Source organism: Etheostoma spectabile, chromosome 6, assembly GCF_008692095.1.
Source record: "Etheostoma spectabile isolate EspeVRDwgs_2016 chromosome 6, UIUC_Espe_1.0, whole genome shotgun sequence".
Taxonomy (NCBI): Eukaryota; Metazoa; Chordata; class Actinopteri; order Perciformes; family Percidae; genus Etheostoma; species Etheostoma spectabile.
In genome coordinates, this window is record NC_045738.1 from 22,117,475 (window position 1) to 22,143,111 (window position 25,637).

At 40.9% G+C, this 25,637-nt stretch overlaps 3 protein-coding genes across 4 annotated transcripts in view; 2 read left to right on the forward strand and 1 right to left on the reverse strand.

Annotated features, from left to right (window-relative positions):
• nipal2 (NIPA like domain containing 2) overlaps positions 1–3,863 on the forward strand; it is a 39,478-nt gene extending 35,615 nt beyond the window's left edge. The window contains exons 9-11 of the mRNA XM_032518028.1: positions 2,916–2,979; positions 3,065–3,162; positions 3,349–3,863. Of these exons, the coding sequence (XP_032373919.1) occupies positions 2,916–2,979; positions 3,065–3,162; positions 3,349–3,449 (263 nt within the window). The 3' untranslated portion in view covers positions 3,450–3,863. The remainder of the gene's footprint in view (positions 1–2,915; positions 2,980–3,064; positions 3,163–3,348) is intronic.
• A 581-nt stretch (positions 3,864–4,444) lies between these two features.
• Positions 4,445–18,260, reverse strand: pop1 (POP1 homolog, ribonuclease P/MRP subunit). Of its 2 annotated transcripts, none has more exons than XM_032518022.1 (16): positions 18,113–18,260; positions 17,595–17,724; positions 16,277–16,411; positions 15,778–15,953; positions 15,420–15,680; positions 15,214–15,301; positions 14,361–14,539; positions 13,262–13,536; positions 13,037–13,130; positions 12,817–12,925; positions 12,576–12,695; positions 11,592–11,713; positions 10,491–10,682; positions 8,169–8,323; positions 6,869–7,087; positions 4,445–6,115 (listed from the first exon to the last, which is right to left on the reverse strand). In XM_032518022.1, the coding sequence occupies exons 2-16, from the start codon at positions 17,719–17,721 to the stop codon at positions 5,425–5,427; spliced, it is 2,943 nt and encodes a 980-aa protein (XP_032373913.1). In that variant the 5' UTR covers positions 17,722–17,724; positions 18,113–18,260; the 3' UTR covers positions 4,445–5,424. The 2 variants fall into 2 exon arrangements, with proteins under 2 accessions (XP_032373913.1, XP_032373912.1); XM_032518021.1 differs by having other exon boundaries at positions 16,277–16,417.
• A 100-nt stretch (positions 18,261–18,360) lies between these two features.
• LOC116690837 (2-iminobutanoate/2-iminopropanoate deaminase) lies at positions 18,361–25,399 on the forward strand. Its single transcript, XM_032518029.1, has 6 exons — positions 18,361–18,649; positions 20,448–20,553; positions 20,769–20,823; positions 20,943–21,011; positions 25,153–25,208; positions 25,318–25,399. Exons 1-6 carry the CDS (start codon positions 18,585–18,587, stop codon positions 25,375–25,377), a joined length of 411 nt encoding a protein of 136 aa, XP_032373920.1. The 5' UTR covers positions 18,361–18,584; the 3' UTR covers positions 25,378–25,399.
• Positions 25,400–25,637: the final 238 nt, after the last annotated feature.

The following is a 25,637-nucleotide window of genomic DNA, read 5'->3' on the forward strand; positions in this document are numbered from 1 at the left end:
ATATATATATATATATATAATATATCTGAGTCAGCACACATGTAGCCTATAGGCATCATTTACTCTTCCCTCTTTTGTGTCTTTTGTCGGGAAGTAACCTCCTTGAATGTGCATATAACATTTATTCACCTGAATGAAACATGAATTCATTTTAATGTATTAATAACCCCTGGACTGTATTATTTCAGAAGTTTTTGAGCAAGATTTCTTTGTGCACATTCAAAATAGATCTCATCTGTGTTCTCTGAGATAAAAAAGGAAATCCTTTTTGGCCGTTGTATATAGTATTAAAAAGGTTCATGGTTCCACCGTGAACTTTTTAAAAATTCTCCACTCTTTTTTTGTGAAAGTTGACTAGTTATCTAGAAGGTGGTGGTCACACACAGGCCACACTTTACATGACTTTACACAGACTACGAGGTCTCCAATTAAAAAACACTGGGTAATTTGCACAAACCCATGAATGACAGCCCGTAGTCTGCTGATACGGTAGATCTCAGACTTCCTGACAGACTGAGAGCCCCCTTTGGGTGCCCTGAAGGAGACAGTTTAGGGAAGTGGCTGTACGCTGCGCTACATCGGAGGTGGAAGCCCAAAACTACGGCAGACATAGGGACACATCTGCCACAGCATGGCCACAGCAGAGCGTGTCCATTATAAAGCTGACGCTCTATTTTTACAGCGAGAGTGGACACTAAGCAACACACCGGTCTGCTTCAGAGCTCCGTGTGTTTGAGTCTGACCCGTAGTCTGGAAACACATCATGGGAACTTCTATCTAAATCATGAGTTTGAAGTTTTCCCCTAATTAAGAAATTCATGTGGCTGAGCGAGCACTCTAGGAAGATCATTTTTAATAAACCTGTTTTATTTCACTTGTCATTCTAATTCTATTATTAATAAGAAGTAGACCTAAGGGCTTGTGACACCCTTGGCAATCGCCTACATCGCCTACAGAAATTGCCGGCCCTGTACTAGCAAACTAAATATGTCTTAATCTGTGGCTGAATCGTCCCCAACAAATGCATAAGTGATTCATGTTGAGAAGTGTTTGTTAAAAATGACAGTGCCCGGTTATTAAAGACATGCTCACGGCCTTGTCTGGATTGGGCACACTGGCACACGTCATGCTTATATTTCCCACTATCAATGCTAACATGCTGATTTTCAGTAAGCATTTGTCTACCATCCTTGTTTAGCATGCTAACATTTGCTAATTAGCACTAAATCCAAAGTACAGCTGAGGCTGATGGGAAAGTTAGTTTTTCAGGTAATGAGTATGGGATTGTTAAAGGTGTAAGGAAGGTGGCACATTGTCAGATTGTGTGTGTGTGTGTGTGTGTGTGTGTGTGTGTGTGTGTCTCAGTTAGACTATGAGGGGCAAAGCAATAATAATAATAAATAAAATAAATATAAAAAGAGGAGACAAAATAAAGACAGAGGGCATGGTCTCTGCAAATGCAAACACACTTCTAATGGGTCATATGTGAAGATTGACAGTTTTTTTTGGGTATTAGGATACTTAGTTTGGGCCCAAGTGGGTGAAGTTCTTTTTAACGAGTTTGTATTTCCCTGTAACAGGTTAACAAGGAGACAAATTGGTATTCTTTTGATGAATGAATTGTAATTATGAGCATTAGTCTTTTAGTGTAGTCACCAGAACATGTAAAATTGTACCTACAGGAAAGCTATTCAACATACTGGACATGTAAAATAAAGTTTCCAGTTATAAATCAATAATGAATGAAAATTTAACTGGGTTTAAAATTAGCTTCACTTTCAAGGACATTCCAATTTTCCATATAATTTGGACTAAATTGCATTGTTCTTTCCAGTACAATTCTATGGAATTATTCATAAATTATGGACCAGAAAGAATAAGACTCATGTCTTCAGTAGTAATAAATGGGCTGAGGGTCACAAACTAGGGAGGAAAGTCAGAAAGTACTGGGAGACAAATATTGCTTTTGATTTTAATTAATTGGCAGTATGAAAAACTGAATTTGAAATTGAAATTGAATTGAAATTGATTCATGATGACACAAAACTAAGATTGTGATTCACACCTGTATATGTCAACCACTAAGTAGTCTTTGTTCAGCAAAAGCCCCGCAGCATTTACAGCATGTGTATTCTATACATGTTACTTCACTAAATCCATTACCTTTATTATTATTATTATTCTAATAGATAAATTGCAGGTGACATGATATTATTTCTAGCTGTTTCCAGTTCAGCTTCAGTGGAGTATGATTGCAGAAAATGTCCCAATGGTCCAAAACATCACCAGTAAACATCTTATGGTGTCAGTCTCTTAGAACAAAAGAGCAACAGCTTCTTTCCACCATTCGCACTGATGTCCTATAATCATACAGGGATACATCCATCATAGAGGGAGTGCCGCAAGGCATCTGTTCAGTTACACTCCCCTTTTTCAGAGTATCTCCTGCTCTGATAGTGCTCTCTGTATTACTATTGCTCTCTCCACCTACGCATATAACCCACATTTGACTGCATTGGACAACTAATTGCTGATGTATTATATATCTGGGGATCTTTAGGATTAGTTTTGTTCCGCATTGAAGACAGTTATTGTTTTGGTGGAATGTGGTCACAGCAGTGGACTTGTAGCAGTCGGTACACATGGCAACTTCCGTCCAATTAACTGGTCACTGAGAGGAAATTGTTTTCTATTAAGATACTCTGAGGGTTCATCCGTCATCCAACCAACATTTTCTGTGTTGCTACTTATCTGTAGGCACTACACTCTTCAGTTAATAATCAATCCTCTCAGCATCCCAGTGTAACGCGTGCTCGGGATTGTCTGTTTCATAAACAACGCACTTGAGATGAACTACTTTTTCTGCTATTCTATAGAAAGTAACACACTTTTCAATGTGCTTTGTCATTTTGCAGGGATCGTATTTTACCAGGAATTTGAAGGCTTGGCTTTACTAAACATTTTTATGTTTCTTTTTGGGTAAGTACTCAATAACACACCAGTTCATTAAAATGTGGCATTTACTGTGTGACGGCGTCAGTCCTCTCTGAATCTCTCTTTCCAGGTGTCTACTGTCTTTCCTTGGAGTTTTCCTGATATCCCGAAACAGGCCAAAAATAAAGCAACAAGATCCCAATTTCCTCGCAATGGATACGATTCCCAGTAAGTTTTTAATCCGCTCTCTTCACAATGCTTTATTTTAACATGTATATGCATAGTATGGTGTATTTATTAGCCAGCGGTGGCACTATGAACCTGCTGGCAGTGACCCTGGATTTATCTGACTGCCAGTGTCTGCAGCCCTGACAGCAGGCTCCATCTAATGAGCTCTGCTGTCCGTGTTCACAGGGAGAGGGCACGTAGACAAAGTGCAGCCTGAGGCAAAGACATACGGATCGCTGGCAGCCAAACTCATGTGCAACAGAGCTGGCCAAACAGACGATTCATAGGACCAACAAATTCCATCTGTTGGGAGAGCCATTTTGATGGATTTGTGTGTGTATCCTTCCTCCTGGGTACTTCAATAATAGCTCTGTTTATAGAAATAAATGCATGGCATTAATACAAACTAGTGCCAGCTGAGCGGCAGTATTGGTGGTTTTAGATTTTATGTAAAAAAAAAAGGCAAGTATTTATTTCAATATCCTAGAAATCTCGAGTCAACAGTATTTCCAGCAGGGTTTTCAGGAATAACGGATGAGGGAAAATGTACTGAATGCAATGGAACACCTCAGGATCACAGTGCAACAACAAATGCCAAAGGTCTAGGAGGCCTTCCAATATTACATGTGTTATGTTAATTGAATAAATGTATCTATGTGCGATCAATTGTCAATAAATAGGGACAATATGTGACATTTCAACAGTCTGGAGATTTCATGTGATACAGGAAAGTGCTCTACTGCCCTCTAATGGCAGGGGAAGCTCTTGTGTGGATCTGTGGTGACGTGAATTCACTCAATATGAAGTGACAAATGGATGAGTACTATATATAAACCTTCCCCTGTGGCTAATTAGATTTTAAGTTGCTCACACTTCTCACAAATTTGAATTTGTGTGTGAAATACTTTAACATGCTTCACTCTGAAAGCCGTTTCCAAGAAGTTATTTATATTTATATATATATATATATATATATATATAGTTAGTTAACAGTCTATAAGCACTAATGCCCACCCTTCGTAACCTCAGACTACACTTAACTGCTGCTAAACTTTAGTGTTGCTAAGCAACAAAACTTTTATCTGCCACCTACACATTATGGGGTGTGTGGGAAACCAGTTTTCATGTCAGTACAACTTTAAAAAGAATGCATGTTAAAGTACCAGTTGTTCAATGCCTTTACTTATAAGGGCCCGGGCATAATGCATTTTTCACTAATGGAGGTTTAATTATTCATTGTGCTCTAACACCTTTAGTAATTACCCACATATGAACAATTCTGTCAAGTGCACTATGGGTATTTTATTAGCTTATGTTCAAACAAAACAGTTTCATTGCAGGGGCATTTTAACACAAAATGACACTCTTCTCAAATTCTAAGCTATTGTTTTGACTTATTAAAAATAATACAATGGCCCCAACAAATTTACCTGACATTCTCAGCGTGGATATAGAAGGATGTTAAATCATAATTCATTTTGAAAACCCAGTTGATAAAAGAAAACCACATTTAACAGATTACTTTGTAGAGCATCCCTCAACCTTTCTTTAAGTGCTCATATTATGCTTTTTGGCTTTTTCCCTTTATCATGTTATATATCTTTTTTGAGCATTTTATAGGTTTAAAAAGTGAAAAAGCCCAAAAGTTCCCCCCAAAGGCCATCTGCAAAAGAAAACTGTTCACAAACTGCTCTATTGTAGTCCAGCCTTTACTTCCGTGACAAACGTGCGTCAAGTCTTATGGCGTGCCCTCATACTCCGCTTCTTAATGGCTAGTAGTCCTTACTTAGCTACTGAGCATGTGCGACTCCCAACAAAGATGGTACAGAAGTGAGATGCCTCACTCTGTAGCTAAAACAGAGAGCTCAATACACAGGGTGAAAAGAAGAGCTGTAGCAATGTGTAGTACAGCAAAAATAGTATTTTGGAAATGAGACCACCTATTTTGGTACAACCTCTAAATACAGTTATGAACCTGAAAATAAGCATAATATGAGCACTTTAAAACAATAAGGGTGCCTCTTCCCAGAGTAAAATGTGAATAACTAACAAAAACACCACCAGGTAGCTGAAGTCATGCCTTATCCATGTCAGTCTTCAGCCAACGTGGACTACCAAGGCACATGGACCACTAAGTAAATAAGGAATCATGCGACTTAATTACATATAATTTCAGGCCTTTGCACGCCAGAAGTCCTGTCAGTCTTTCTCCGTTACCCAAGAATTCAGAGGTTTTTGGAAGTGAAGTAGAAGATGTTCATATCAGACCTCTATGTTGATTTTAGCAAAGCGGTAGTGCAGGGAGGTGGGGTCGCGCAGCAGCAGCATTCCTCTGTGTTCCATCGGCTGGTTGAGGAGGGTGTTAAGGAGGCCGGCAACGCTGACGAACCCCAGAGCCTCCCCGCAGCCTGCGGACAGGGAGAAGTCGCCCTGAGTGACCCAGCCTAGAGTCACCCGGGAGCAGTGGGCGGTGACGCTCGGCAGAGGATCCGGCCACAGCCCGACGACGAGGTGCGAAGACTGGGAGGAGGATTTGGAGTCTTCAGATGTAGCGGGCTTGGGTTCGGAGGAAGAGGGAAGGTCTGACTTGTCGCCCTCGGCTTTATCGCCACACAACGATGACGTAGCAGCTTTCTTGGGGGCCTTCTTTCGGCGTCTGATTCTACTTTTGAAGTGGTCTTTGTGCGGGGGCTCCTGGGGGCCGCTCACTGACTCTTTCTTCAGCAGCTTCAGGTCTTCCGCGGTCGGCGCAGACACCATGGCGTGGAGCTCTGGTTTGCCCTTGGACAGTATTGACAAACGCACCCACACCAGACTCATCCCGTGCGCTGCGAGAAATAACGTCAGAGCCGAACGGTCGAGAGGGGGCACCCCCCCGACACGGCACCGCCTCTGGCCTTTGGATGTTGTGGGTATGCACCAACCGGAGAGCAGCCTCAGGGACTTTCGGTTCCTACAAAGCATAAAAACAGCCAATATCCATTTATAACAAATGCGTCATACGCAAAAGAAAAGTTGCATTGGCACCCTGAGAGACGTAACATTTGGTTGAAGCCCACTTATAATTTCTAATGCTGAAAACAAAAAGGCAGCCAATGGACAGGGAAAATCAATCCGATATTTTTTTCCTCATAAAGTAAGTCATTACTCAAAGCTCGTGTGATGGTTTTATGAGGATAGCTGCAACTCTTCCCTCCCCTACTAATCTCTGATGGATTGCAGCAATTTGAGGCTGGATGTACTTTGGGTATTCTCATCAGTGACATTATGATGAAAGGGAGGTAAACTGGAGAAGCACCATGCATCACGTCTGTCAAGAGCGGCGCTGGCGTCTCTTAATAAAAAAAATAGGAAAGGAGTGATGATTGGAGCACAACCCTCCCCCAAAACAGAGCACATTCATGCTCAAGGGACCTTTAAAAGTCAACTGCATTAATATTGTTAGAAGTGTGATTTAGATGTGCAGGATGTTAGAAATGTCTGAAGGGAGTTGCATAAAACTGCAGTGGATGTGTGTTTTGAGTTAATAATGACATGCTTATTTTCACAATATGAAGAGGTAAGGGATTAAAAAAAAAAGGAATATATCTTCAGTGTGTGTGTGTGTGTGTGTGTGTGTGTGTGTGTGTGTGTGTGTGTGTGTGTGTGTGTGTGTGTGTGTGTGTGTGTGTATATATATATCTCAGTAGTAAAGCGAATCCTTTACCTCAGTACAGTGAGTCGGCTCGGAGGCTTGGGTACATGTGATGTCATCTCCTCCATCAGCGCGTTGCCCTCTGCTGTGGTTTGGTTTTGGTCTCCTTTTCTCTCCTCTCCTCCGTGCCTCGAGATAAGCTCCCATTCCTCAGCCAGCTGTTGCCACGGGCAACAGAACGGAGCCAGACAGCCATGTTTAATGTAATTGGTCCTTTTGGCGGACGGACGCCTACGGGAGAGGTCAGAAGGTGAAACCCTTGTCAAAACGGTGGGTGCAACCCCGCCAATTTATGAAGCAGATCACGACTGCTGCGCAGCACGTAGCCGTGGATGAGACGCATGCAGCCTCATTACCATCTCGTATGCATGCTGGGTAATATCTGCATAATGGGAATTAACTGGGGTCAGAGCTTTGGAGTGCTTCCCTTTAACTAAAACTCTAATCCACTGACAGTCTCACCACTTACTAAGGCTGCAGGCTAGGTATCCTGCTACATCAAGGCTTTCAAACGAGCAGAGTGGCAACTGGTCAAGGCCACACCCCCAGCCTCCACCTTGCCCCCCCCCCACTCTCTCCTCCTCAGCAGATACAGTATTAGGGGACCACTAAGGTCTATATTAAAGAGACTTCAGATTTTGATGTGCGCCTTTATTTTGAAATTTCTACTTTACGTTTGTTTTTAACTTAAAGGTCTCTGTAATAATTGCTAAATCATATTTTAGTTGTTCTTTGAGAGTTGATAGAAATGGCCGATTATGTTCAATGAGCACATGATATAATCCAATATCGAACATCGCAGGCCTTTAAACTGAATCAAATCAAAATGGTAATGTGGCAGACTTTTAGATATAAGCAAATATCGATTTATTTTCCAAAGAATTGACATATTGTATCTTGATGAAATTTGTAATGTACATGCATACAGGCTAGTGATTATTATCGTTCCCTAGCAGACGACTGTACAGTCAGACAGTGAAGCATCTTTAGTTCCAGCACTCTCTCATTATCAACATACTTTTTATGTTTTTTCATGCTATGAATACATGTTTAAAGAGGATAATTTTAAGTTTGCCAATGTTTGATTGAAATATATTGTTGCAACACATCCATCAGAAAATGGGACCTTCTATATTCTGGGAAAGTTAAGATTCTGTGTTTTATCAACAGGTTGACATGCCAAAAAATATTAAAAGATAAAGTTTTGGCAGCACAAAATGTCCCCAAAGAAAATCATAATTAAATAATAATCAACACACACCCACACAACATTACTATTGTTGGTTCCTCTCCTGCTCAGTTTTCAGCTGACCTTTTGAACTTGTCCAGGAGCTGTGTCTCCTGCTCCTCCTGAAAACGAACACCCGCAGGGCAGTCTGGGTAATCATGGGGGAAGTGGGGGGCTCCTTTATTCTGGGAGTGTTTCAGACTCATGTGCAGCCCTCCAATGCGAACTCCTCTGTACACCTGGCGGGGGGAGAAACAAGACACGAACGAGTAAACACTGGGTTTTAGGGAATTTGACATATAAAGCCAACCTGAAGGCTTCAAGTCTGCCTTTAAATTCCAAGGTACATGTAACATTTCACAGTGCTTGTCCAAACAAAATAGGGACTGCCTTAAAACATGGACAGGGGCAACTGAATAATGAAAACCTCGTTCACAGAGCTTTCCATTCTGACATCCACTGTATTATACCCTGGGTTATAGACTGTACATGAAGCCTCACAGCACCTGCTGTGAAATCCAAGGGGATTTCTTACCAAGTAGGCCTTCTTTACCTGATATATATTACTGTCTAAATCAGCCAGTATACGTGAAATTTTGCTGGTTTCAACATCACAGCTCATCCGAATTAAATGGCTATTTTAACAATGTTTTTAGCATAGACAGTTCAAATTAATGGAGAGCGCACGTGTCCGTTGATGCTGCCGATACGGGTGCAGCCATCCTGGTTGTGGATGTGACGATTTTAGAGAGGGAGGAGCGAGGGTGGAGCTGCTTACACTCTGCGTTACGTTACACACTTTCACTGGCAATCACATCATAGCTACGTCCTAAAATCCCCCTTGGCTTTATAGAACATCATTCTGTGTTACAGAAGACTTAAAACTAGCGATTGAGACATCATGAAGATGTTTACTGAGGTAATAAATCAAGTGAGACTCCTACAGAAACCGGCCTCTTTTTTTAACTGCACGTGTCGCCCCCTGCTGGAATTAAGATTAAGGCTGGCCGACATGGAGAAAATCAAATATCGCAATATTTCTTGACCAAATACCTCGATCACGCAACAATATTGTAGCGATGACCAATGGTGCTTTTACAAAAATATTTACACAATGAGATTTTTGATAAATAATCATTAGTAATGTGGATATAATGACTAAGTGGGCAAAGGCAGATAATGGAACAGTTTCAACAGTCTGGTGAGTTCAGGAAATTACATCCCTTTACTGTAATGCAGCCTTTAAAACCAGGTAAAGACTTCACCAATGCCATACTACGATATTCAAAATCTAGGATGATTTCTGGTCTCATATCACTATAGACATAATATCGATGTATTGCCAAACTCTTATTCATATCGAATGCACATATCTGCACACTTCCACATTTGCCAAACCGTCTGCAATGCCTATTAATATTAAGTTTACGGTTTTGACCAAAGTTAAAGCTATGGTGAGTAGTTTCTGTCACCCCCATGAGGAATCCTAACAAAACTGTCTGTGTGCCTACATGATACAAGCCATTCGCCTCTTGTCATATACTTGTAGCCAAGGAGGACACGGAGGATTAAAAAAACATGATGGACTCTTCCAAAGAGGTCATTATCGCATGACATGCTGGTGTGGTTTAGCAGCTGCACCGCTGCTGACAAAAAGGCGCTGGACAGAGTCAGGAAATCAGCACAAAACATAATTTACACACATCTCCCTTCACTCGCGAATATATAATCACACCAGATGCCTACAGCGGGCAAAAAACCTAATTAAGGACTGTTCCCACCCAGGTCACAACCTCTTCAAGCTGCTGCCATCTGGAAAGCGTTACAGATCTTTCCAGGGTCACACTTCCAGACTTTAGAATAGTTTTGCCATAAAACACCTGAAGTCATGACCCCTAGGGACTGCACAGCACTTTATGGACTGTGTCTTCTTTTAGCTACTTATCAATTCAATTCCTTATTTATTACTGTGTTCATATTGCTTAGGTCTTAATTCATGTTTTACTATGCTGTCTTGTCATACTACGTGTCACCACTAGGGGCAGCGCAAGTTGAATTTTGTTATGTGCAATGACAACAAAGGCCTTCTATTATCTTCACTCAAGTTTCTGAGCGGGGAAGTCATCAGACGCATAAATCTTCTCAACATAGCCATACTGAGAAATCCAGAGAGACTTGTGTGGAGCTGATAGTCTTAATTAGCTTTGTAGCTACTCATTTGGCAATGGCTTGAATGGAACGGTTGTTTATTTTCATAACAAAAAGTTATGCACTAAAGCTTTAAACCAAACTTACTGGTACTACTGTAAGGGAAATAAAATAGTTCCAAATAGCTACTTCCTGGCAGAAATGAAAAGATGATGAAGTGAAATTCAATCCAAAAAAGGAACTGTCCATGCTACGCACCAGCGGGACCCAGAAGGCCATGCCCCATCCTTTAGGAAGCAGCAGGTCCCACCCAGCACCCCAGGAGCTCATCTCGTGTCCCAGCTGCTTTCCCGGCTGGTGAACCAGCAGGACGGGGACTCTGCCCTGCGGGGGGGTGGGGCTCAGCCTGGAGCCCGGCACCAGCACCTCGCTCCTCATACGGTTCAACTCCTGTAGGCAAGATAGAGAACATGCTGGAGGTAAGAGCAACGTCTAAGCTCATCTCTAGGGCTGGGTATTGGGGGGGTGATGTCATATGCTCATTTGCATATTTGTGACGACATTATGCAATCATATGCATAAAGCTTAGTGGTTGTGTCAGCAAGATAGATAGAAATAGAAATCTTTAGCCAAATAAATCACAAATTCACAATAGGAATTTTATCTTTTACCTTATAATTATTAGTTAGGTAGCCTATCTTTGAAGTAAAAAATAAATTCTACAAAAGGAGGGGAAACAATCAAATAAACAATTCTCAAAGAAAGTTGGCTTGCCCAGGGCCAGGCCAGCTGTGTCTTTCTCCCCTCGCGTCCCACTGTCTCTCCCACCGGCCCCCGCACCCTGTCCCTCTCCCCTTTCTAAAAAGTCACTGAGGGGGTCTGAAAAGTCGCTAAGTTGGCAAAACAGTTGTAATGGAGACAGTCGCTGTGTGTGTGTGTAGACTGACAGAGAGACAGAGGAGAGCAGGGAAAGGAAATGCAGCTGAACTAATGCATGTTTTAAATAGCATTATAAAAAAATAATAACAAAACACAATATGTGGCGACCGGTGTTGATTGTGTGGCGCACCACCACAAATTAGTCTATGTGTGGGAAACACTGCCATTGAAATTTGGTATTGAATGACGAAGTGCTTTGTTTTCTATACTCGATACTATGGAGGGAATTTGGTCGGCACCTAAAAAGTATCCAAGTTCAGTACTTAACCCTTATCTCTGCTTCTAGAAATAGAGATGTAAGGCTGAGACATAGCAAAAGCATTAAGATAGTAAATAAGGAACTTATACTGTAAGCAAGAGTACGATCATTTCTAAAAATTGCTGTGTGACATTTATGGTTATAAGGAAATGATACACGACCTGCTCGGATATCTTGTTTTCAGTGACGTTGTCCCGGACAGACTGGTCCCACAGGTGACTCTGACAGCAGTGTTCTGGTACTCCTCGCAACATCAGCTCCCTCCTCTTCTCCTCATCCCCCTCTGAAACAAACACAGCACACACATGGCACGCTCCTGTATGACCAGCATCCCTAGTTTCCTGGATTTCATTTGGCCTAACATTATTGCAAACTAGAAATGTGCAAACTGAGAAAAGCTCTACAGTGAACGGACCGACACATTTATTGATTTTTTTAATTAAGGCTAACAAACTAGAAAAGTAAAAGGCCGTGGTTGAAACAAATCCCTCATCTTTTCAGTATTTTTTCAAAGCCACTGAATCAGCTGTTGTCCGTCACTGAGGGTGTGTTTGGAGTACAGGGTCCTGCCAGGATTCGAACCTGGAACATCTGCATGGCCAGGCAGAGGCCCCCTGGAGCACAGAACCAGATGTGTACTCACTGAAACAACCTCATGACCAGAAACGACAGACTGATTCTATGCTCACCTGTAGATATGACCTACTTGCCATTTTGGTTTCTGTTGTAAAGCACTTAGTGTTATCTACTCTTAATATGTGCTATATAATTAAACTTATGATTATTTAATGGGCAGGGTTTCTGCAGCATAAGTGAAAAGGAACATAAGATCAATCTGTACACTATGACATACAGTATGACAAAGTCTGCATTGGGAAATAGAGGGTAGGATTCGAGTCATAAGAAATAATTGCTTTTAAAAGGTCCCATGGCATTAATATTTCCCTTCATGGAGGTTTTTAACATTAATATGCATTCCCCCCAGCCTGCCTATTGCCCCTCAGTGGCTAAAAATGGCGATAGGTGTAAACATCCAAAAGAATCCAAAGAGCAACATGTCATGGGACCTTTAACTACGTTTATCTATAAACTAACTGCTCAGTGCCCACACTCCTCCACAGTATGTCTGGTAGGTCAGAGTTTACCTTGTGCCTGCCTTACACAGGGCAAAGCTTTAACCTTCTTTGTTGGTAAAGTCAGCCTGGGGTCATCTACAGTCAGACCCAGCACTGTGCCTGAGGGGAGCTCTCCAGTGGAATGGATGCCTGGATGAATTATAGTCATGGTTAGATAAACAGACATACGCATACCTAACCACATGGCAAAAAGTAAGTACTGGGTGACAAAAAACAAAGTATTGTCATTCACATTAACACTAAAATAAACCTTTCAGTATGTGAAAAACGTCAGCTTGTTGTCGATGCAGATTCATCTTGCTCTCGTTTTTGCAGAGCTCAGGCCACCAGAGGGAAGAGGGCTGGGATTTATCCGTTTCCTTAAAGAAAAAAAGAGAGAAAAAAAACACCAACACAGTTCTTCAGAGGGAAGTGCAACTAAGTGACAGAGGCTTTTTTGCTTTTTATGTTGTCAACACCATAATTCTTACATCACAGTCTGAAGCGGCTTCCATAGTTTCTGCCAGAACAGAATGGGACTGTGGACCAATCAGGCGGTAGCGTACAATCTCCATGGTGAGATCACTGCAGCAGATCCACAAGGGGAATACAGAAATGTCACATAAAATGAATTATTAATCACCATTCCCATTTGGAGTGAAAACAATTCTTCCAAGCCAAATTTTAATCAGTTAAGTAGTTTACTAACTACTTACTTTATAACTATTCCATTTGAGCTGGACTTCCAGGTGACTGGGGTGGTGGGAGATCTGGTTCCATCTCCCAGGATTTTCTTTGCAGGAGGTCCACCGGCATCTTTGAATGTTTGCTTTCTCTTGGTTCCAGTCATCTGCTCGGCCTCGGCGGTCTTTTCAGGCTTTGGTTCGGGTTCTATGGTGGGACCAACCTCAGCAGGCGTCACCACTGGAACAACTGGGGCAAGTACAGCCTCACAACACTGGCAAACAGCCTGTAACTCTGGAAGAAGGTCCTGCAAGGAGCATAAACACTTACTGGAGTTAATAGTCTCTACATTCACTATCATATAGACGTGTGACAAGATCTTGTCCCATGAGATTAAAACTTAACGGTAATTCTTACACAAGTGCAGAATAATGCTGGTACTAACTAGGACAAATTCATAAATCAATCTGAGCTTCTCTGTCCTGACTCTGCATCTTTCACAGAGAGCAGGGCCCACACCCACTGCCTCTGCAGTTTGTTAAAGTCACAGCGAGACACGGCAATGCGGGTAAAGTGTGAACTTCTCAAAACTTCACGCAGACACCATTTGCTGCAATATTATTTCATAGCGAGATCGCTCTGCAGTTAATGTTACACTTCCGAGACAGACCGGTGTGTACTCTCTTGCCCTGGGGACTGACTGACAGGCTGAGGTCGTATGGCAAGCCAAGGGACCTTTATTTCTCTAGCACCTTTTAGCAACAAGGCAATTTAAAGAAGACCAATTTAGAAAAGGACATGAAAATAAAACTAAAAAATAATTAGATACAATGCAGAGTAAAACATGATTAATTATTTGATTTAATTTAATAGGTTGTAGGGACAGGTTTCGGAGGAGAGAAGGGCGCCGCTGCTATCTGGTCCGAAAAGATTAGTTATACAGGAGAGAAGCAATTTGAGTTTGTGGCAAAAACTTTCAGTGCTCATTTTTCATTTTGTGACTTTCGAGTGAATAAAAGACAATTTTTCCAGTCATACTTCATCATTTAAGTTCTTTAAAATAGTGTATAAATCTCGTCTCGTGAACCAAATCTTGTGTCTTGTCTATTATAGCCTCAAATCCCACTGTACCTGTTTCATACTGGGATGAGCCCAGATCCACAGCTGCCTTTGGGTGGAGCCCTGTGCACGGGGTCTCCAGAGGAAGGTGACAGGGCCCAGGGGCTGCGAGGGGTACAGTCCTGCTCGGTACACCACCACACTGCCCTGCCTTCGCCCTGATAGACACACTGCTGCAGCAAATGTAGGACCTGGAATCATACACCACTTCCATATTACTTACTTAAAAATTCAAATTAAACTCTTATCATTCAAATTAATTCTGAACTTTAAACTTTCCAATCTTTTAGATATTAAACCCTGATCTACTCTTCCTTTAACTGTGCAAAATTAAGCTGGTTATTAAATTGGGCCTACAATAACATGTGAGCGGCCTAATAACCTGTTATGTCTTTTTTGATATAAAGCTATTAAATGAAAAAAACTGTTGGCATGATTTTATTAATCATGTTTTATTGTAAAATTGGGCACAGCAATGTTAGATCTTTAGGAATAACTGTGTCTTTGGATGACTACCTTACCTACCTTTTAATTAACAATTACTTGGTGGTCCCCCTGCAGTAACTCAGAGGACACGATAGGGGTCCCCGACCCCCTGTTGAAGATCTCTGCAGTACTGTGTTTGCAAGTGCCCTAGCTTGCTAACACATAGCTAAGATCAGGTTACTATCAGCTAACGTATTGTCTCTGGTAGATATAGGTTGACATGCGTTAAAGACATTTTGTTAGCGTGTTTAGCCTTTTGTTGAATATTATGGCGCCGATTGTTTCCCCCTCCGGTGAGCATGGCTTTCAGAGTATGACGCGTTGCTCAAAGACACTTTTATATTCAATATTTGCAGGTTGGGGTATTGCATATTCTCACCGGCCTCCTTACTGCACAGCTGTGACAGAGAAGCCAGCAGCTTGTCTTCCTCCCCCTGTAGCTCTATGCAGCAGTAGTAAGAAAGGTCCTGAGTGGGAAACAAAAGAAGGCCGGGCTCATTTTACTGGCAGTGTAATCCTGTTTATTACAATCCTAATTTTGAGTCAAAAAAATGACAACACACACTCTAATTTTGTGATGGTTACCTGTAGCAAGCAGTGGCTGCTCATTGCCCTGTAGCTAGGCCGGTAGCATTTGTATGTGGGTCTGTCCCCGAGGCAGTAGCCCCACTTTTTAGCCATGTGGAAGCGTTTGGCGTGCCAAATGTGCGTTTCCAGCCACACGTTCTTCCTCTGGCGGCGGTTGAACTCCAGCAGCAGATTTCCGTGCCGGCGGCGGGCCTTGCGACTCTTGCTCTTTGCCTGTTCCTTCTTCTTCTTTGAGCCGGCCTGGAGGCTCTTCTCCCGCTGGAGGAGGAAGGGAAGAAATGTCACTGTCTATGGTACAAGAGAAAACTTAAGTAGGACATTAAGATGCTGAAAGAAAATCTATTCTAAGCTTTACCATTCTGTTTGCTGCATCTCTCAGTCTGCAAGGGAGCCGCTTGGTGTTGTGGCTCATGGCCCGTCTCCTCATGTGTTTGGGCAGGGCTCCAAACACATGGCAGCTGCCCGTTGTCTTGGTGACAGCTTTCAGCATGGTGCATACCTCCGCCGCCCTGGCCATAGCAAAAGCTCCAGCTGAATAGGATGGAAAGCAGGAGAGATGGGTGGTTGCACTAAATTTTAAATGTCATGTCACTGTGACGCTGCAATAACTTAATGTTTACTTTAAGGACGAGTTGAAGATCTGCACCACACAAAAGCAATGGATCCAAAAGTAAAATCTCATCACTTTTCCATGCCCTGCTGTCTAATAAATGGTGAAAGACTGCTTGTCAATAGCTATCAGGATTTCTCATTGGCCGATCACACAGGATAGTGAAGTCATTATGCAATTTTTCAAAACAACACCTTATTTACTGTATGCAGTACAGTGTGAATTAGAAAGAGTAGGACTTTACCAGTGATGTACTTGGGCATCTCCTTGGCGTAGCCTCCACCATCTTTCTGGTGTCCTCGGACCCACCCACCCCGTTGGTGAGGGTTCTTTGGCCTTGCTGTAAATGGATGGACAGTAGATGGACCCTCATGGACACCTACACCTTTGGGAAGATCATTATTTTGTCATTACAGGTAAAAAAAAAAAAAAGAAGAAGAAGGAACTACTCTTGGGCCACAGACCCTCGTCTCTATGGCAAGAACTTTACTGTTGTAAGCTTATTTAAAAATGTACAATGAAATTAGAAATAAGGTCTCATACAGTATATTCAACCTGTGGTCCTGACTTTAAAAAGAACCTTAAAATCTGGCTTTAACCTTTCATTTCTCTTTTGTTATTATGCTTTCACAATATTTGTACAATCAAAAAGAGATTTCTTTAAAAGGTTCTCACACAACTGACTGACGCAGTGAACCTAGGATAAACTATTATTACAGCATAGGAGCCCACACCTCATCTTTACCCGGCGTCACCCCTAATGCAGTCACTCAACCATAAATGTTGCTCATGACAGAATGATTCCCTTTTGTTTTCTCTGCCTCCACACGATTTGAATAAGTTGAAAACAGTACATTTGGCAGTGAGCTTACAAGGGATGTGTCTTCTAGCGATGTGTTTAATAATTATACGTTAATTACTTCACAGAGATAGGAATAATTGAGGATGTCAGGCAAGTTTTCTGACCATGCAGTAGCAAGAGAAGACAAGGTCATAGTAGATAGATAGATAGATAGATAGATAAATAGATAGATAGGTAGATAGATAGACAGACAGATAGAAGGGGCGGGATCACCAGACGCCTCCCGATATATATCATAACAATTCTTATGCCATGATACGATATCATCGCAATTTTAAACATATTGCAATATTCTGCAATTTATTGCAATTTATAAGCTTTTTTCCAACTTCTAACTTTTCCCAATTTCAAATCATGTCCCCAAAAGGAAACTTTGTCAACATCTGTTCTATCTAAAAATATTCATTTCTCAGTTTGTTCATATCACTTCAATTTTAATGCTGCAACATGGGATTGTCAAGCAGACAAACTGACCAATATACAATAAAAGATCGATACTTAAAGCTTGTGTATCGATATTGAAAATATTGCGAAACTATGCTGTATCGATTTTTTTTGTAACGAAGGAAATTGTAGGCATCCAGTAGCAAGACAACCATGACACAACAACTGAACAGTGCAGTAGATCATGGAGAAAGAAGAGTGAAAAGGACGCATCACAAGAACAAAGTATTGGACCGTGACAGGATAGAAAGGTTACCGGTGACATGGCTGTCTCCTCCGTTCTTTGGGCTGCTCTCCACAGTAAGGGGAGAAGATGGATACTGAACACTGGCGGGCTGGTTTCTCATCTTCTTCCCCCGCATCTTCACTTTAGCTGCGGACATTTTCTATTAAAAACAAGAAGACACGTTTTAGACGCCAGCTGACTGCCGGTCTCCCTGACTGCTAACCAAAAAGCTGACACATCAAACGCCTAACTAGCTAACTAGCTAGGCTAGGCTAGCTAGCTAGCTAGTTAGCTAGGCGTTTCATACGTTCATACGCCTAGCTAGCTAGGCTAGCTAGTTTGAAGTTAGCTATCTAGTTTCAAGTTAGCTAGCTAGCTAGTTTGAAGCTAGTTAGCTAACATTACATGAAATGCCAATATCCGTTATTGCTAATGCTATCTAGCTAGCTATTTTCCTCTACGTTTAGCTAGGTTGTTGCTTTAATTAACAACAGCAGTTCAACATCTCTTAAACAAAGAAAAGAAAGAAAAATATAGCTCGCGTTCACCTTTAGATTCCCCAGAATGAATGTACGTCAGAAACTTTGTTCAAAATGTGCGTGCCCTCTTTTCCCAGTTTGACACCACATGTGAGTTATCTGGTTTTCTCACGCTGGTTGGCCTGATGTTTGCTTCCGGATACGTAGCTAGTGTCATGGGATTTGTAGTGTATGGGCGCAACAAAAAGTTATACTGTCAATTTATCTTATATTTTGTCCTCTTTGGTCACGACGATGGATGTTTAATAATAATAAAAACGGGCATGACTAGTCTTGACTTGAGCATACAACATTTCAATTGTATGTACTCACTCACTCGTACAAACAATGGGGGTAAAAAAACTTGCGCGTCTAAAACGTAATTTACAGTAAAGCAGCTCTCGGTAGGTCATCCAGTGCTCTTGCAGCTTTTCCTTCTCCAAAAGCTCTACAGCTCTGTCACAGCAATTGTTTTGGTTTGACTAGCAATATTCTTAATAAAATGGCTGCATTAATCAGGAGGATTATCAGCACAACAAAAGCTCCAGCTGCCATCGGCCCGTACAGGTGAGAATGAGAAGAGAGTTATAACACAGCTGACGCAGTAGTGAAAATACCATTCATAAACCACATGTTAACAGTGTGGGAAGATGTTTAGATAGTTATGGCTATTCATATTTCCCCTCAATATAAGGACATAGCCTAGTTGTGTTTTGTGTACTGGGGTAGTACAGTGTGTCGTCCAGTAGTAGTTGGAAGTAGGTAGTATTCACTCAATGGATGAGGCTGGGAGCAAAGTACACGTTTTTTGGATTGTACTTCAAACTTTGAAAACCATTGAATAGCTAAACTATTAATATAGACAGTAAACTATTCTACTAGTTTAGTGTTAAAAGTGTTCTCAATGCAGTAATCAATGAGGGAAGTTATACTACATTTTATTGAAATAACTTTGCATTAAAATGCTTCTATACCTAGACTTGAATATGAACTCTGGGAGTTGATAAGAAAGAAAAGCAAATCAATTTGTGATTTTACAACAAGAAGTACCACAATAAATACAAAGAGCTTTTTAATTCAATTCCATAGTGTCAAATCACAACATGCAGGAGTTATCTCAGAACACTTTAAAGAAAGAGTAGATCTAGACCACACTCAATAATTTACAATGACCAAACAATTTAAATTTCCCATGAGCAAGAATGTCTGTCTGTCTGAGGGCATAAACCCTCAGACAGACCCATGTGCCGCTGCCGGTTGGGAAACAGAGACACTAACACATACATACAGATATATAATTCATAATAATTATAGCAGTTGGCATGATGCACCTTGGCACTTATAGTAACAATAAAGATAACCCCAGAAGGGCTGCATTTAAGTAACTTTGGCAGTTACAGTGGCGCTCATAAGTTTTGTAACCCGTGCTAAAGTTGACTAAAAGGAGGAATAAAAGAAATCATGTTTTGGAAATTGATCGTAATGCTTTAATTTAAAAAAAAAAAGGGAAAATCCAACCTTTAAGGACACCAATTTTCTTTGTAAATGAATAAAGTATTGTAAATAAATAAATGTTCTTCCTTAAAATACAGAAATTAAAATACAGGGGGCCTAAGTATACATACCCCTATGTTAAATTCCCATAGAGGCAGGCAGATTTTATTTTTAAAGGTCAGTTATTTCATGGATCAGGATACTATGCATCCTGATAAAGTTCCCTTGGCCTTTGGAATTAAAACACCCCTCCCCCCCACATCATCACATACCATGCCTAGAGATTGGCAGGGGGTACTTTCCATAAGATTATTCAATCAAACCAGCTATTAGGCTAACTGAAATACAACCATGCCAATCTCTATGTATGGTGAAGGGTATGTGATGATGTGGGGGGGGGGGGGGGGGGGGGGCAAGGGAACTTTATCAGGATGCATAGTATCCTGATCCATGAAATAACTGGCCTTTAAAAATAAAATCTGCCTGCCTCTATGGGAATTTAACATAGGGGTGGGTATAATTATGCCTCCTGTATTTTAAGGAAGAATATTTATTTATTCACGATACATTATTCATTCACAATGAAAATTGGTGTCCTTAAAGGTTAGATTTTTCCAATTTTTTGTAATTAAGGCATTAAGATCAATTTCCAAAAGATGATTTTTTATTCCTCTTTTTAGTCAACCTTAGCATGGGTTCCTAAACTTATGAGCACCACTCTATAACCAAATTACTGCATATTGTCTGTCTGCTTTCCTGTTACAGTAAAAAAAAAAAAAAAACAAGAAGATTACAAGAGTACAAGAAGATTTCAAACCCGGCCTTTAATCCCATTGAAATGATTCTTTGTTCCCGTTTTTGTGTTTCCCAGCCAAGCAGTGGTGGTAGATCGGACCGTGTACATCTCAGGACAGCTGGGGATGGATCCTGCCAGTGGACAGTTGGTGGATGGGGGCGTTCAGGCTCAAACCAGACAGGTGACCCACCATTTAACCCTCCCATTATTTATTCATTCATTCATAAAGCAAGAGCAATGCAAAAATGATGTGGTTGCTTGTTGTAAATTGATCTTTTTTTAGGTTTCACATATTCTATTCATCAAGAGGCTAGAATGTATTATTGAGATTAAATGTATCCTTTTTTCATCTCATTTCATTTCTTCATTTCATTTCAAATGCTTTTTTTTCCACAGGCTCTTGTAAATATGGGTGAAATCCTTAAAGCAGCTGGGTGCGGTTATGAGAATGGTGAGTAAAACGTTACTGTCCGAAAAGGAGTGCACTTTGAATTGATCACGTAGATGTTTACATGGAGGAGAATTCATTTACCACAGGTCTCAATATATATACACTTGTCTTTCCTGCAGTTGTCAAAACCACGGTGCTCTTAGCTGACATGAATGACTTCACCAATGTCAACGACGTTTACAAGCAGTGTAAGTATCACGGATTCACTCATCAATGGAATTTTTTATTGCTGCTAAAAGCCATGGTGAATTAAAGACATGTTGTAATAGCCCTTCTTAGGACCGTCACTTGCATATTGCGATACAGACTTTGCCACTGGGTGTCAGCACAATTCAGGGAACCTGCATAAACCAGGCAATTCAATTCAATTTTATTTCTAGTATCAAATCATAACAAGAGTTATCTCAACACACTTTACAGATAGAGTAGGTCTGGACCACACTCTATAAGAGAGATTTGGGGTGGCAGTAGCTCATTCTGTAGGGAGTTGAGGGTCGCTGGTTCACTTCACCACCTGGGTACTGCCAGGTGCCCTTGAGCAAGGCACCGTACCCCCCTCCCCCCAACCGCTCAGGGCGCTGGTCTTCATCTCTCTATTTGTGTATGAATAGGTCCTGAGCCTGTGTGTGTAATTCAGGCCTGTGTGTAGTGATTACTAACAAAACAGAGTGTAAATTATGATTTCCCCACTGGGGATCAATAAACAGTATAAGTTAAATTAAAATTAATAATCCAAGGAAATATGCTTGGCAAAAAGAAAACACACAGGCATTTCTGGAAATGAGCTTTCCATTCATTGCTCATTCATCCTTGCCTTATTCTGAACAAAAGTTCACACAATGAATTAGTTTCTTCTTTTGATTGCTCAGCTATGGTCATATAGTCTTTATTAATTCACTGTAGATGCGTTGACATAACATCAAGCAATCTTAGAACTATATTTATCTGGCCACATCCTTGAGAAAACATTTCTCCTTTTATTTTGCCTATTTGTTGTAAATATGCCAAGAAAGTAAACTTAGTATAAAACAAATATTCATAAACAAGCTGACTTTGTCACCACGCTGGTCATGGACTGCTCATGTTTGCTCAAAGTCCCCAAAGCCGGTCCCTCAGCAGAGTGAAACCTGAGCTGCTGCTGCCAGTTTAAGCCTTAAAGTAAATGTCAAACATGCCACATCTGATGCTCCAGAGACGCCCAGAAGTCCTTTAACTGTAATTACAAAGCCTGCATGGGAACCCAGAAATTTAAATTTGGAGAATATGACTTGTATCTACATCAGCACCATATGCGCCAGTGTCATTTGAAGTAGGTTTTTTTTTTATTAACAAAAGGAACGATTTGGATTTTCTACTGATGAAGTTTAAGTTTGTGTAGTGGGTCTGTTAGCCGTGTCCCAGTTCCAACTAGTTTAGAATCTTATGAACGATATATTATACACAGTGTACTGTGTGTGCAGAGAAATCAATTTACTTACTTTGGTGTTGCCTCAAAACATATAATTTCCTGATAGATAGATGGATAGATACTTTATTCATCCCTAAGGAAATTTTAGGCAACACAACAAACACATATACACACATATATCACACATACATAAGAATAAAAATAAATAAATAACGATGACCATAATAAATGACCATGATAAGGTGAGGTGCTATGTTAGACTGTGTGCAATGGTGATAGTGCAAAAGTGAATAAGTGGACAGTGCAGGGACTGAACAGGGCAGTAGATTATGATTAAATATGAACTATGACTATTACATATAAGCATAATAATAACCTATAAACTGACTTATTGAATAAGAACAACAATACTATGTAACAGGGAACAAGTTATAAGATGTAAGATGTACAGTAGATGTTATGACAATAGTCCAGATTGTGTAGGAGGGCTAATGGTGTTTATGTATGTGTTGTGATTTGGCTGCTACCTTGGCCAGGTCTCTCTTGTAAAAGAGATTCTGAATCTCAATGGGAATCTCAATGGGACTTCCTGGTTAAATAAAGGATTAATAATAATAAAAAATATAGCCAATAAGACAAAAGCACAGCAGACAAGTGAGATGATGGGGGTGGGGGGGAATGAGAGAGGCAGGCTCATGCTGAAAAGTCAATTTCTCCCCTCCCCCTTGTTCATTCATTCATTCAAACCTTTATTTAACCAGGATAAAAAACTCCTTGAGATTAAAAATCTCTTTTACAAGAGTGTCTCGGCAAGTGGCCGCAGCAGGGTTTCAAATAGACAGAGACACTTACAGGTAAATACACAGACACACTTTCACTCATATTCAAACAACAATGTCATCATAAAAAACCTGGGTCATAAATCAATTTAAAAACAGTGACCTAGAGACTGCCTTTCTGCAAGGTCCTTTAAAAAGCCTTTAAAAGAATAAAGTGAGACCAACTCCTTCAACTGGAGTTCATTCTGAAGCTGATTCCATGCAGATGGGGCTGCAAAATTAAAAGCCTTTTTTGCCAAAATCAGTGCGGGCTATAGGGACTGTCAATAAAACCAGATCCTGTGAGCGCAGGTGATATGTCCCTGCAGATCTTGGGAGGATGGGAGTGTTCAGATAAGGAGGAAGAAGTCCTAATACTGCCTTACAAATAAAAAGATGCCAGTGTATCCAACGCTGAATGGAGAGGGAATACCCCCCGACATGTGTTGCATTGAAGAGCTGGATGGCCCTGGGAATAAAGGACCTCCTCGACCTGTCTGTTGAGCATGACAGTGACAGAAGTCTGCCACTGCACATGCTCCTGTGTTTAAAGAACGTGCTGTGTAGTGGGTGTAGTGGGTGTAGTGGGTGTAGTGGGTAATCATTGTCACAGCTTGTTCAGTCGCCCAGCGTCTCTTTTCTTAGTGCTGCAGCACACCACAGCATGAAATCGTTTTAATTACCATCTACTTTACACTCATTGTCAGGAACAACAAGTACAGAAGCTTTCATAAATTGGATGTAGGTTTAGAAACAAAAGATCCTTTTTACTGTGTCTCAGCAGGGAAAGCACAGGTGTAAATAATAACAGTAACGATTGCTTGTGCACACACACACTCATACACACAGGGACAAAGGAGCGGAGCCCCTAATTAGTGTTATTAGTTAAACTTGTGCTTTCCTTGCTGACAGTCAAAATATCAGCAACAAAAATGGGTTTTTTGTCAGTTTTCAGAAGTTTTCATTTACACGTACCTGTGTATGTATCATAGACAGTTAAAGAAATTGACCAACAGATCCCATTGCTTTAGACGGAGACCAGTGAAGTCTATTGGCTGAGCGTTACTGCACAGCCTCCAACTCAACTTGAAGACGTAGATGTGACGTGAGAAACCTGTCTGAAAGTTGTAAGTCTTCTGGTAGCTGTGCAAGAGAAATCTCAATCATTCTCAATCTTGCACAGACGGAGAATGTAGGTATACAAAGAGATAACATAGGCACAGGCTAATTACTGCTAACTAAAATGCTAGTTAACATTAGTAATTAAACCTAAACAGCTAATGGAAGTCTTACCCAGAACTATACGGTAATTCTTCTACTGTGCAACAATAAGTTGCGTGGTTATGACACAATCTTTAGCCTATTTTTACAAAAACGTCTGCTACGGAGCCATAACGTGAGCTACAAGGTAATGAAGCCTTTTATAGGTTGTAAACAACAGACAACTAGAGTCTTAAATGCTTCAAATGTAAAGTTATTTGCTGTCAAAGTGGCGTCAAAATGAATGGGAGTCAATGGGATGCGAACAGCAGGTGATGGTAGTGTCAAAATGGCGCCATAGGAGCTACGCTTAGAGAGGAGAGGCTTACCCCCTTGGTAAATATGCCGTCAAGAGCACACCAAACCTATAGGAGGCAGTGTAACAAGAAGCTGAAGCCCACGCTAGCCAATCAGAATCTTGAAAGTAGCAACAACAGCAACATATCACTTCCTCTCTCTTCTCTTCCTCACTTCCTCGGCTGCTTAAACCTCTTGTTTGGCTCAGTTTACGTGCAAACGTGCAACCAAAGATTTCCAAAATCTACTCTGGCCTGAGGTTTTAGAAAGACTCGTTTTCAGACGCAAATTTTGTAAAGTTTGTGTGTAAACGAAAGGGTTTTTCCAAATAACCATGTACGTGTAAATATGGCCTAATGTTGGGCGTATTAAAAAAAACACCCTTCTTGGAAATCTTAAGTTACACTATGGTCATTATATCAGATTCACTTACTAGATGTCAAACTTTGCCAAAGCTCTGTGTCTCATTTGTCAATTTCCTTTAATATCAAGATTTTAAAATATGTGTGTTGGTAACCTGATGCCATTAAATGTGCTTTTCTGTAGTTTTCACCACCAACTACCCAGCCAGAGCTGCATACCAGGTTGCTGCACTCCCCAGAGTAAGTATTTTCATGAAGACTTAACAGTATGATCGTTTTTATTGATTCTGTGAAGATTCAAGCAAACTGAAAACTGTGTTATCTGTTCTCTCCGTGTCTTCTGTCCTAGGGTGGACTGGTTGAGATAGAGGCAGTTGCTGCATTAGGCCCACTGACCGATGCTCCTTAACAAGTACATCTATAAAAAAAAACACAAACTGGAAATCCCATAATCACTGAATAGAAGGATGTGGCTTGTTTTCTAGAGCAGCCAGGAATTGAAAAAACATACAGTGGCTTGAGGAAGTTTACACACCCATGCTAAAGTTGATTAAAAAGAGGAATTAAAAAACACCTTTTGGAAATTGATGTTAATACCTTAATTCAAAAAAGAATTAGGAAAATCCATCCTGTTAAGGACCCCATAAATAAATGTTCTTCCTTAAAATA